General features: G+C 33.4%; 1 protein-coding gene across 1 annotated transcript in view; it reads right to left on the bottom strand.

Moving 5' to 3' along the window:
• LOC106465634 (cholecystokinin receptor type A-like) overlaps positions 1-13,648 on the bottom strand; it is a 57,194-nt gene that overhangs the window by 11,330 nt on the left and 32,216 nt on the right. Inside the window, exons 2-3 of the mRNA XM_013925869.1 lie at positions 10,881-11,081; positions 9,201-9,365 (exon numbers count right to left, since the gene is read on the bottom strand). Coding sequence (XP_013781323.1) covers positions 9,201-9,365; positions 10,881-11,081 — 366 coding nt within the window. The remainder of the gene's footprint in view (positions 1-9,200; positions 9,366-10,880; positions 11,082-13,648) is intronic.

Raw genomic sequence — 13,648 nt, 5'->3', positions numbered from 1 at the left:
ACATACAGGCTGGATATCTGCTTTTCTGATCTTCTCCTCTCGTCTCCAGGTTTTGGAGTACCATGCTCTCTAGCTGGCCTTTGGCGTCAAACTCCCTAGTCCCACTTCCGATCTTTATCACCATATCAACTTTCCTCACATTCTGTAACACCTTCGACAGCTTAGCAATCGCTATGCAAATCAATGTTTTTGTGACCACAATATCATCTTCTCCGATGTTCTCGCCACCACTGTACACACTTCGAGAAGTATTTTGGCACCAGCTGATCACTTACTGAGCCTCTATGTTATGTCCCTCCCAGATGACAATCCCGACCACGTCGAGATGCCGATGTCCTCTCTTCCTCCATTTATCTATCGTGATTCATAATATTCGCAATACCCGTTCCCGCACTATCTTCATTATGTGATATAGATTGATCAGTGTTCACCCATATTTCTCTGGATTGTCTCCTCCATCTGCACATATCGCGTTTTCAACATTTTCCGCCTCCTGTGCTAACTTGCAGCTTAAACTTCTATTATTCATTTTTACCATTTTTCTTTTTTCGTTGCTTGGCTGACGAGAGGGCATAGCCCTCTACCGGCCCGCCAGTCCCCCCAGAATCGAAATGAAACAACGCATATGTTGTTGTTGCGATATTTCATTGGTGGTAGTGTCCAGGGTCACTGATGAGGAGTGGAATTCTCCGAAACTCGTCTGGCTCAGTGACACACCCCCAATGAAAGAATAGACCATTCAGAGCTTTTAATTGTTGTTAAACAAATGTTTAAACAACTCTATTCAAGTCAAAAGTTTATTTAAAATGTTATTTTGTTTGCAGTATGTTTTTAATAACCTCTTGTCCAACCCAGCTGACATACTCAGATTTTCAGCGAAAGGCATTTTGGGTAGTAAATAGTAGCAAAAACAAATCTTGAATGATGTTACAGTATTTAGGGTAGGAGATGGCTCTTTGGTAAAGCTTTAGATTTCGGATTCAAATCCGTGCGATACTACAATCTAACTTTAAGCTATGAGCGCGTTATAAGAGTGACGGTCAATCTCTGATCGTGGATGGGAGAGGTCAGTAATTTAAAATTAGAGACGATAGCAAATAGCTTTGCCATAAATACAAATAAATATGAAATGCTATTTATGTGCGATTCTGATTTGAAATTCGCAATGGACTAATTACAAGTGATGTGTGTGTGTGTGTTGTTTTTTATAGCAAAGCCACATCGGGCTATCTGCTGTATACACCGAGTGGAATCGAGCCCCTGATTGTATCGTTGTTAATCCGTAGACTTACCGCTGTCCACCGGGGGATAAAAGGAATGTGGGGAAAATACTTGCAGTCTAGTAATATAATGTTTTTGATGAAAAACATGAGGAACAGTTGTCTCGTAGATTGCATAATTCTTTACTTAAAACTATATAAAATTTAGTTCAAATATGACCCTTACCATTAAACCAAACCAAACCCAATTCGTGGCAAGAATTTATGTTTATGTTGAAAGACAACCTGAGATGTTCAAAATCTTTTGTTTCTCTTCACCTGCAATTAATCAATTTCACGCTCAAAATCACAGTTTTAGGAGGGTGTTTTTGTTACAGTCTTTAGTGTATACTGTTTATGTTTTAACTGCGTGAATTATGCGAACTAAATCTTAATAAGTAATTGTTTGCATGGTAGTTTGCATACTTTATGAGTGGGAGGTTAACTATGTGTAGTCATTCTGATTGTAAAAGTTTAGTAAGTTTTGTAGTCTAATCAGTGTCTCTCTCTCTTTAGGTACCATGTCCATCTAGAGAGGTATCGAGCATGGTCCTCCACTGATCCCTGTCTCCCGTTGCTCTTATCATTTCTATAGTGGTAATTCCTAGTTCCTTGGCAATTGTTGATAGCAGCGTCTGTCTTTGTTTGTTTTTTTATTTTCCTTTCCTGGTATTTTCCTGTCATAATGGTGTTTTCAGTCTCTTCTTTTTTCATGATATGACCTATAAAACTCCGTTGTATTTTTGTTAAATTTCAAATCAATGTACGTGAACAAATAAGGTGCGAAAACTCCCGTACAAATCTCGAATAACCAGAGGCGTGGTAACTAGAAAAGATTTCGGATAATCACCATAGCCATCCGTCTTGAAGTTTTTAGTTTTGTTATTGTTAAAGATCTATAGCTGCGGTAGCGCTATAAGGAGAACTTATAAAATTCTAGGCTAAAGGCACGTTCAGAGTGTTTACGAGGGACAAGCAGAACCAGAAATAATGTTTCTCGAATACTCAATTAACGTATAAAAGACAGGAGTAGTTAAAAAAAAAACTCATAGAATCTTATTATTTATCTAAGTCTCATTTGGGGCTTTCAATAAAGCTTTTCAGTTCATTATCGATGGACGTCTCAAAACGCCCTGTCCGAGATTTTTTTATTTTGGAAAACAGCATACTTTTATTTCTGGTATTAGAGTGGATCAATTCCTTCTTTTGCTACACATTTCTGGAGTACTCATTTAGTCAGCATTATTCAGTTCATTTTCGGAACCAATTTTCTCACAAGACGAATAATCATTAAGTTTGCTTTATGAATTTTTTATTAGTCATGAGTTTTTAGTTGTTTTTTTTACATTATTTTCAAAATATAATGTTTTTACTCTAGATGATATAGCTACATTTTAGTTTTTGTAACATATTTTAATCCTTTTTTGACTTATGATGAAATTTATTTTAATACGTGAATCATAAAATAGTTTTCTAAATAACATTAGTATCAAAGACAATTTTATCTTTGAAGTATCAACTAAATCTTTAGCTTTACGGGTTGATCAAAGAAAAATATAACAAAATGAAACAGAAAATTAATCTTAATCTACTAAATTACAACATTTATCGAACAATCAATATCTGCTTCATGGTAATGAATACAAAATGAGTAATCACATTTTATGAGAACGATTTGCATATGATAATGCGTTGTTGTATGGGCATTTCTGTTACCTATTTATTTGGTTTTAATGAAGTATTTCCGAAAATTCTTTAATACAATGCCAATACCGCTGATTTTATGACCACAAATAAGTGTCGTAGACATTTCCATAGAACGATATAAATTCACCTAATATTTTAGCATCTGCTACATCATGGCTGCCGTAACTATTGTAAAGGTTTGCAGACTGGTCGTCCATGAATTCCTTTTTCACAAGCACCAAGAAAGTAACTGATTTAGACTGATCATCCATGAATTCCTTTTCCTCATGCTATCAAGTTACACTTATCCCAATGAACTGTGCACAAGATAGTTCATAAAAATCTACCCCCGTGAAAAGAAGGGTAAATCAGTAATTGGAGAACTGGAGAAAAACTCTACAAAAAATACTTTACCTGTGAGAATCGAAAGTTTGTTGAAACACTAAACGAGGTCAGGGTGTACTTGAACAATTGCGACAAGAAACACACTAATTTGCTCCTGACTACGAATATTTAACATGGTAGAGAGAATGTAAAGATAGCTTTTCGTCAGGTTCGTGTACTAGGAAATTTAGCCTTACCAAAATGCACAGTAAGGGAAAAGCGAACTCTATTATAAAGAGAACGTACTGATCCCTCTTTTGCAGGATGAAATTCCTGCCTTGCTTGAATCAATATAAAATGTCAAGTCACTCATCAGCGTTGCTACAAATCATGGAGATTCAAATCAGTGCACTTGCGGAAATATTTCGGTTCATGGCAACGAACTACGGCATGTGAGTAATTTAATATGTGTGGGATTCTACTTGTCACCCAGTATATGATACATTGAGCACTGTTCACTAGTTACTGTCTCTAAAATAGTAGTAATTTTGAGATATCAATTCCTTTAAAATCATCGTTTGAAAAATGCATTGTGCCTAGTAAATGTGATTAGCAAAAAAACGTAATCAATTTTAATGTTATAAATGTGTCTATTTCTTCTCTTTGTGCAGACTGTCTTTAGGAGAAGAAAGAAAAAATGCCTTTAATTTGCATGCTTTCATTATCTCACCTAGAGCAATTTTTTTTTTTACATAAATCCATAATTGTTGCTAACTTACATAAACCATTAGCGACTTCTCCCGAGCCTGTGCTACTGTCTAAGTCTACCTAAAACAACATGAAATATATGAAAACTCAACATAAAGTACCTTATATGATATCGATCTAAGTTTCACCACTTAAACTTTGTATCTGAAATAGCTTGATGAAAGTTTGTCCACGTTTCGTGTATTAAACTTTGTATCTGAAATAGCTTGATGAAAGTTTGTCCACGTTTCGTGTACTAAACTTTGTATCTGAAATAGCTTGATGAAGGTTTATCCACGTTTCGTGTATTAAACTTTGTATCTGAAATAGCTTGATGAAAGTTTGTCCACGTTTCGTGTACTAAACTTTGTATCTGAAATAGCTTGATGAAAGTTTGTCCACGTTTCGTGTATTAAACTTTGTATCTGAAATAGCTTGATGAAGGTTTATCCAGGTTTGGTGTATTAAACTTTGTATCTGAAATAGCTTGATGGAGATTTATCCAGGTTTGGTGTATCAAACGTTGTATCTGAAGTAGCTTGCTGAAGGTTTATCCAGGTTTAGTGTATCCAACTTCGTATCTGAGATAGCTTGCTGAAGGTTTATTCAAGTATAGTGTGTTGAATTGTGTATTTGAAGTAGTTTACTAAAGATTTATCTAGACTTGATGTATTAAACTCCGGATCTGAGGTAGTTTGCAGAAGGTTTATCTAGGCTTTGCATATTAAACTTCGTATCTAAGATATCTTGTTGAAGGTTTATCTAGACTTTGTGTATTAAAATTAAAGTCCGAAATTAGCTAACTGAATCAGATTCCCTATACGTCCATCTGTTGTATTTTTTGTGTTCTACCTTCGGTTTTCGAATTCTGGACTTTTGGGTTATTAGTTTTTGTAGGTCTCAACCAAATGTAGCGTAGTTGGAAAGCACTGCAAATATCTTTTTAGGCGTTTCCTTCATCAGCTTTTTCTAGAATATTTTAAGAAATGTGGGAATGGATTTTGCTAATGAATGTATCGGGAGACTGGCGAATTAAATATCAGTTATAGTACACCTAAGTATCAAATATAATACATGTAAACGGAGGAAATATGTAGGGGATGTTTATATACCCAACGCAACTACTTGCGTGCCGTACATATATGTATTTTCTTCCAACATTATCGCTGGCTTACACTTGTTTAAACACAACAAAATTTGTCTGGATTATGACTTGAAAGTGAAAATGTTTTTTTCTCCTTTTTTTTGGGGAGGGGGGAGTTTGAGGGGGGTTCAGTTTTAATATACATTTATGATAGGTATTTTATCTTTCTTTTTCCAATCAAAAATGATTTTCTGTCAAGTCATTGAAACCGTTTAGAAGTAAGACTTAAAATGTGAAATAAAACAGATCTTAATCAATTAATCGTGGGTGAGGTTTTGAAAGAACTTGTTTAATAAACAAATAAATGCCGTTTCATTTCACTTTTTTGCTGCCATAACTGAAACAGTGCCTAATATTTGAGCTTTCGGATAGAAGATATGACCTAATACAACTATGTGCAATCTGAAGCAATTCTTAAAGAGAATATATTTCACACTTATACACACAAACATTTAATTGGGGATAGTTGTTAGCCTAATCAGTTTCGTAATTTAATAGTTATTTAATATCAACAGCAATCCAAAAATATAAATTAAAAATTTGGCAGAATTTTGATTCATTTGTTGGTGAAATAATAAGATCGTTGAAATAAATCATTTCTCAGGTTCCCGTTTTCAAATATGCTCTGTAGCCAAATTTGCACTTTAGCTGATGATAATTGTCTTTAGAGAAAAATAAAGAACTTTAACCCAATGCAGTCTTCTATCCATTAATAAAACTATAAACAATTTCCTAAGAGAATTATATCTCTTTAAGTAGTATATAATGATTAAAGTAGAATTCATATCCTCCAACATGTATATGCCACTGTCTAATTTTACCTGAAATAACATGAAATATATGAAAACTCAGCATAAAGTACCTTATATGATATCGATCCAAGTTTCGCCACATAAACTTTGTATCTAAAGTAGCTTGATGAAGATTTATCCACGCTTGGTGTATTAAACTCTGTATTTGAAGTAGCTTGATGAAGAATTTTTCAGGATTGTGGCATGATGGTGGGTAAAACAAAATACGCGGCCTAGCTTACAAATGAATGAATATTTTCTGTAAAATTTTTATCAATGCTGTAAGTGTAGCTACCAATTTGACTACCAATTTTGATTTCATTCCCTTAATCGCACACTCAATCCTATTTTGGCCGCGCCTTTTTTTCTTCACACCTAAGGTATGTTTGATGAGATTTATCTTATACCCATCATACTGCTAGAAACTAATAGTGTGCGATTATTTTTCGCTGCCCTTTACAGCGATCTATTTACGCATGAAAGAGCAATTCGAAAGTAATGGATTTTCTTTAAATATATTATTACTTGTACATATATACTCATTTAAAGTTAGATATCCTTCTAAAAGTGGTTGTCACGTTACTGAAAGGAGATTACTTGCTCTCGTTGTTAAAGCTATGTGAGCAACCAGAGATACATGTAAAGAAAAAAAAATAAAAGTCAGTTAAATTCAACTACCCAAATTCCGTGTGAAAGTTTAGTAGTTTGATTTCGGCTTCTTTTGAAAAATTAGAACAGTTTCCTTTACCTGCAGATAGTTTCGTTTTCGGCTTTACCGATTGCTTTATACATATTGGGGGATGTGATCACATCATATTAACTTAGTGCATGCCGAACAATGTTTGAACTGTCCTTGAATTAATTATTGTTCTTTTAAATGATATCTTAGTTTTCTAACAGTCTATCCAATGTAAGCGACCCCACACGTTGGGCAGCATAATTCGTACATGACGCTTTACTATTGAGAAAATTGATTCGATCTTTAAATCTTGAAAAAAATCCTAAATTCTGAGGTCTAAACACATATTAAAGGTGAGTTTATGAATATATTCTGTTGATTATGGGGTTTAGTTTCTTTCTCAAGATTCGGGAATGTGAGCCTGTATACGACAGAGAGGTCATTACTTGTAGATTTGGGAATTCATAGTTCAGTGACCTGGATAGATGTAGTTTTTGAACGGTTTATTGAAGGTAGAGCCCATATAGCTGTCTGGGGAAGAGTTAAGTTTTAAAACACATTTGAATCTGAGTAACTCTTGCTGTCAAAGTTTACATGAACGGGTGATTCGGTGTGCAAGGAACATAAGACATTTCACAAGGTTTTCTTTAGAATGAAGTGTAACAAAACTGTTAAAGTGGGTGTATAGTCTGGTACAGGTGGGTTTCTGATAATAGCTGACATTAAAATGTGCTTGTTTGTTGAACATGCATATGTCAAGAAAGGGTAGAACAGAACAGTGTTGGCGTTCGCAGGTGAGCTTAATTGATGTTAGCATGTCTAGAAACAAATATTCTATCAATTTCACTAATTAGTCTTTTGGAATATACAAATATGTCATCAACATAGCGATTGTAAATAAGCGGTTTGAACTCAGTAAGACAATCCGTCAGCCAACTATATTTCTGAAGCACATGAAAATATTAGGCCTTAATTATTTATATTCAAGTTTTCTATACATTAATCAATACCTACTGTCATAAAAAACAGATGTGGCTTGTGTTTTTGTTTGTTTTTCAGATTGTTTCGTAAATTTGAGAAAATGTTTGTTAAATTATATGAATACAAACTCCATCTTTCTTTTCTTAGAAAATGCAAAATGTTTGACTTAATTCCAATTTTTTTTTTTAATTTCAAAACTACCAATGTCACTCTCAAGAAAGACAAAGAATATCGACTCACTTAACACACATTTTTGGACTCTGAAACTACATCTTAAATACGAGAAGAAAATCTAGTACTTAAAGATTTTCTAGACTTAAAACACAAATTAGTGTTGTCTGCCTAGTGGATTTAGTTCGTTTTAATTGTTTCATTGAGTGTTTTCACAATAATAAGTTCAAGAAATACCGTTTAAATCACCCGAAGAAACTGCAATCTTCAAAAATGCTATAAAAGGCGAATTGTTTTTAGATTTCCCGGACAAGGTTATTCATAACTTGTGTAGCTATATACTAAGGGGAGTAGCGAAAAGTGGTTTTTCTAGGGGTTTGAAATAGTTTTAGTACCAGGAAAATTTTGGTATCATGATTATCTGATTTCTTTTTAACTTTTGTTAAGAAAATTCAAACGTTGTGATGTTTAATCACTTAGTAATGAAATCATCAATAATGTTAGAACACATCAGCAGCGTCACCCGCTCGGGAGATAACGTTCCTATAATTTTGGGTACAAATGTTTTAAAGTGAGCCAAGAAGAAAAGATAGCCCTAGACACGTTTAAATCCAACAGTAACATTATCTTTACCAAACCAGACAAAGGAAAATGCACGGTTATTTTGAATCAAAAAAGACTACATTAACGAAGTAACCAAGGAAATTAGTAATACTAACAAGTTCTCTAAACTACCAAAAGATTAAGTTCTTGTTAATTTCGAAGAAAGCTAATGTCCTGGATGACAATATTTATAACAACTTTAGTCCAGTAACAATTTATTTGCCTTATGCAGGCTCACACTCACGAATCTGGAAAAGTAACAAAATATCATAATCAACAGAGTCTATCCCCAAGTTCACCTTCAGCGTGTGTTTAGATTTCTATTGAAATTTCAGAATTGTTCAAGTTTAAAGATCAAATCCAATTTTCTCAACAATTACGCGTCATTTATGAATTGTGTTGCCCAACGTGTAGGAGCGCTTCGCTTACGTCGGTTCAACTGTCAGAAGACTGGGAAATCATTTTAAAAAACACTAATCGTAGGTTCAAGGACATTTCAAGCATTGTTCGGTAAGTAAATGTGGTGTGACTCCATCCCCAATCAGTTTTAAAGTAATCGGTAATGCCGAAAATAAGACTATGCTATCCCCAATCAGTTTTAAAGTAATCGGTAATGCCGAAAATAAGACTAGGCTACAAGTGAAGGATACTCTTGTTATTTTTCAAAAGAAGCTGAAATAAGCAATCGGCAAAGCGCTACTGAAATTTTTCTCGTTATTTAAATTTTATTTTATTTAAACTTTCAAGTACCTTGTAAAAGTTAGTAGGTATCTTAGATCTATCATCATGTCTAATTATAAAAACCAAATTCTTACCAAAAGACAACACGCTAGTGGTTCCTGGCTGTAATTCTCGAATAATACAAAAATAAGTCACAGACATGACAACGACAGGAACAACCAACAAAAGCACGTCTAGAAAAAAATTAAATCCTCTTTCTGTTCCCGTTGTAGGCCACACTTCTCTGCATTTGTACTTCCCTGTTGTTAGAATACATTTACATTTGAAAGACATATTAAACAATAACTAATAATAATAAAACGCTACGAATATTTATTATGACTGACGAAAACACATGAGCTAATAGATTAAAATATTACAAGTTTAAATCTAGACTTGGTTGTAATAGTAAACAATAAATAAACTTCGGTTTAACTTTTATTAAAGCAAGATGTGCAATCTGAATAGTAGTAGAGTTGAATATAATTGGAAATATAATTGTTTAATCTTAAAAACTCAAAACTTTTAAAAACAACGATTATTTTATACATAATTTTATAAAAAATGAGATTGTTTCCAGTCTCCAAATTACTAAAATATAATAACTTGCTGTACAGGATAAAAAGTGGTAAAAAAACCCGATGAAATTGGAAAACAATCTCCTACACACTACATGTTTCGACGTATACTACTGCGTCATCCTCATATAATTGTTTGTCTGTTTGTTTTTTAACAAGTTAGCAAGAATTATTTAGCTGATGCCTATGTGCTACACAAAGTACATATGTTTTGTTTATATTTTTTGTGGAACTTTTGCGAAAACCTCTAATTTTGAAATGATAGACTAGACTACAGCATCCTCCGCCAACTTTCGGACTGCTCTTGTCTGATCAAATAACGGAACTTAGCCCTTACTCTTATTGTGCACTCGTGGCGTCTTTGCGGCAACGGCTCGCAAACTATTAACCCTCGGGTTCACAGTTTGTGAATACTAATCTTGAGGCTACGCCACTAGTGTAAGACTTGATTATGTAAGAATTTAATCTAATAAAGTAGACCTATAGGAGTAGCTATAAAACCATTTAGCTTTAATTCATTTGTGTTCATACAATTTAAATGTTCAAAATTCAGTAAACAATTTTCTCCTGAGTATTTCACAATAAAAAAAAATGTTTACACTCACCACAGTGAAACTACAGTTATAGAGGCGTTTGAAGAATATGCAGCATTAATGATACTGAATGATTATTCTATTATTCTTCATCAATTAAACGGTTTATGATACGAATATGTGTATGTGTGTGTGTGTTTTCTCTCATCAACACGATAGTAAAATTAGCGATAAAAAAATGTGACGTTTAGTTTATCATTCGATTCTCCGCTTGTTGCCGAGTTAGACCTGTTTCACTTCTGCCTCTTATTTTTTGTTTGTCTGTAATTAAGCATAAAGCTACACAATGAGCTATCTGTTTATAGTGTTGGAAGTCCGAAGACATATTGTTGTGCCACTGGAGGGCGTTATTTATCTTATTTTTTGAAAAAAATTGTAAGGCTGTTCTTTTTATTTAAATCAATTTGTTTGTTGTGTGCTGCTCAGTGCTACTAATTGTTTGTTGTGTGCTGCTCAGTGCTACAATACGTTTACGTAATAGAAAACATAATCCATCCAGTCTATTCCAAACACTGACGTATTAAAAACATTAACGCATTTAAACGTGGCTTCTGAAATTGTTTTTGATAATTATTATTATATTAAAACGAATGTTTTTACTTACCTGGAGTATTAGTATGAATGAGCTGACTCAGGAAAGCAATCGGAAACATAGTTACCAAGGATCCTCCCCATACGAATATAATCATTTTGTAGGCGTGAGAGATCGTCTGCCATTGTCGGGACATTAACGGCCGGCAGATAGCGAAATACCGCTCGAGGGAAATAAACACGAGTGTCCATACGCTGACAGATACAGAAACAGCTAGAAAAGAACAATTTACAAATTTCTGACGAGACGTAAACAAGTAGAAATGTACAATATATATAATTAACTAAAACGTCAGTAAACACAATTTCAAGTCATCTGTATGTGAGTTCTTATACAACCTTCAACATTCAAGGTACGCACCATGTTGAATATACAAGACGGTTTAGTTTAAGAGTGATTATTGAATTTTCATAACAAAAGTGTTAAAAGTAATTATTTTAAAGGCGATAGTTATGACAAGTTTCGTTACGTAATTCAATTAGAATTGTACGTTGTGTGTGTAGTTCAATTGTTGTGATTTGACGTCACGTTACTCGAACCTTCTACAATTTTTTGTTGTTGCCTTAAATGACTATTGTTACATTATATCGTCTCGCAGTTTCTCGACAGTTAGAGACCTCAGTTGGGCAATATATATATATAGGCGATCAAGTGGCCATGAGTCAAGTCAGAAAAAGTTAAGTTAGTGAAAATGAAGTTAGACTGTGTGATGGTTAGCTTAGCCATAACGGGCGATATTTTAAAGTGAGTTTCGCAGTTTAATAGAGATAAGGAGAATAATTTGTCTTGTCAAAAGGTGTTCTAAAGTAATTGAACCCGCCTGTGTGGATTTTGACGAAAAGGAGACAATTATTTAAAGTTAGGGATACAACTGTGGTAACCCACAGATTGTATAGCGAGAAAGAGAGATGGAGAAAAATAATTTGTCATGCTAGTAACTGAATTAGCCTGTGTGGACTTTTGACAAGAAACGAAAATTATTTATAGTGTTAGATAAAACTGTGATACCCTATAGGCTATTGTGTAAAGAATGTTTGTACATAAGTTGGACTTGTTTTTGATATATTATTTTAAAACAAGTGGATCGTGTGCTGTCAAGTTATTGTTCGGATTTATCGTCAACAAGTCACCATAGACGCCTACTGTAAAATGATACCGGTCCTATAAAACTGACACACCTTGTTTATTCGAGTAAATAAAACCACGATCCTGGAATATTCTAACTCACAGTTTAAGAATATAATTATAAAAATACTTATATATTCCTGGGTAAGATTGTTTTCTTTTTATTTATAGATTCGTATTTGTCTTCAGAATTCTTCCTATAAATTAATGATACATTTGAAATTTGCCTTTTTCTTTTAAACCCCGTGAAGAAAGACGTTAGTAACAGTCGGCGCGAAAGTCGTCTTTTGACAAGACAGTAACATTGTTTTCCTTAAAAATCGTAAAAACACGCATTAATTTTGTTTTTGTCTGTGTAATATTTTTAAAAAAATCAGTCTTGCTTTACTGGTCTTGAAGTAAAAAAAAAAGTCTTGCTTCGCACAACTGGACTACAAATTAATGGGAAAATCGTGGAGTTTTTATTTAAAAACCATTTGTAATAGGACAAGATTGTAAAAAAAAGTTTGAGGTTCATTAAAAATAGAGATCGTTACACATTTTAAGGTTTTATGATGTATGAAATAAAATGCGTTGACAAAACAGAAACTTGTGCATGTTTTCAATGAGAATTTTATTCACTGAAACAAGCGGTTTCTTCATTAAAATTGAAACAATTGCTAATACATCTAATTATAGCTATATGCTATCTAGCAGTAAAACTTGGAATGTTTAAAAACTATATATATTTTTGAATTGCTTAGTGTAATCATAACCAGATGGTTAAACAATTTAACATTTTCGGTCCTGATGACAATAAGTACATATTTTTGAAATTTTAAGTTATCTATTGTGAAAGTTTTTGTAATTTAAGAAAAAAAAAAGAGAATTTCAATGTATATGATAAAGTAACAAATCATGAAATGAGGTAAGTAAGAAATAGAAAACCTGCAGTTGTGTTGCATATATATATATATATTTACGGTCGAAATATGTAAAGGTATTAAGTGTTCATTGTAAAAGTTTAGGAATCAAGCCATCGAATATGCTTAAAAAGCTCTATCTTATAATAAAAATACAGTCCGTTTAAACAAATTTGGTTTGGTTGCAATTAAACACAAAATTACATAATGGACTATCTGTGCTTTGCCCACCACGGGTATTGAAACTCAATTTTTAGCATCGTAAGCCTACAGACATATCACTGAGACATTACGGATTACAATATAAAGGTTTTTTGAACGTGGCGTCTTAAAACTTTCTGTTTTATTCAAAGTTGGTTGTCAACCATTCCTTTCTAGTAGTCAACCGTAATCCGTATCAGCTTTACTTTCTGTCAGCGCCGTAAAAGATACGCCTCCGAAACTCCGCTGCTTTCAGTTTCTCGCTATATATTTATTGATTTACACCGTTGATATGACTTACAGCGCTACAGTAGAAGACAAAATTGTAATTTTACACGTAATGATTAAAGTCTTGCGTTCCAAAATCTGAAGTGTATTTTTTTGCACTTTCATTATTTTAAACATATACTGTTTCTCTTGTCATAATTTCGTTTTAGTCCCTTGAAGTAGCCCACTTTTTAATAAGCCATAAAAAGTACTGAAACCTTTCATGTTGATTTTTTCTGGAGTGAGTGTTGTTTGTTTTTGAATTTCGCGCAAAGCTACACGAGG

The sequence above is a fragment of the Limulus polyphemus genome, unplaced genomic scaffold (genome assembly GCF_000517525.1).
Source record: "Limulus polyphemus unplaced genomic scaffold, Limulus_polyphemus-2.1.2 Scaffold2006, whole genome shotgun sequence".
In the NCBI taxonomy this organism is placed as follows: domain Eukaryota; kingdom Metazoa; phylum Arthropoda; class Merostomata; order Xiphosura; family Limulidae; genus Limulus; species Limulus polyphemus.
Note: the sequence above shows the minus strand (reverse complement) of the source record. Positions and strands in the feature narration are given on the sequence as shown.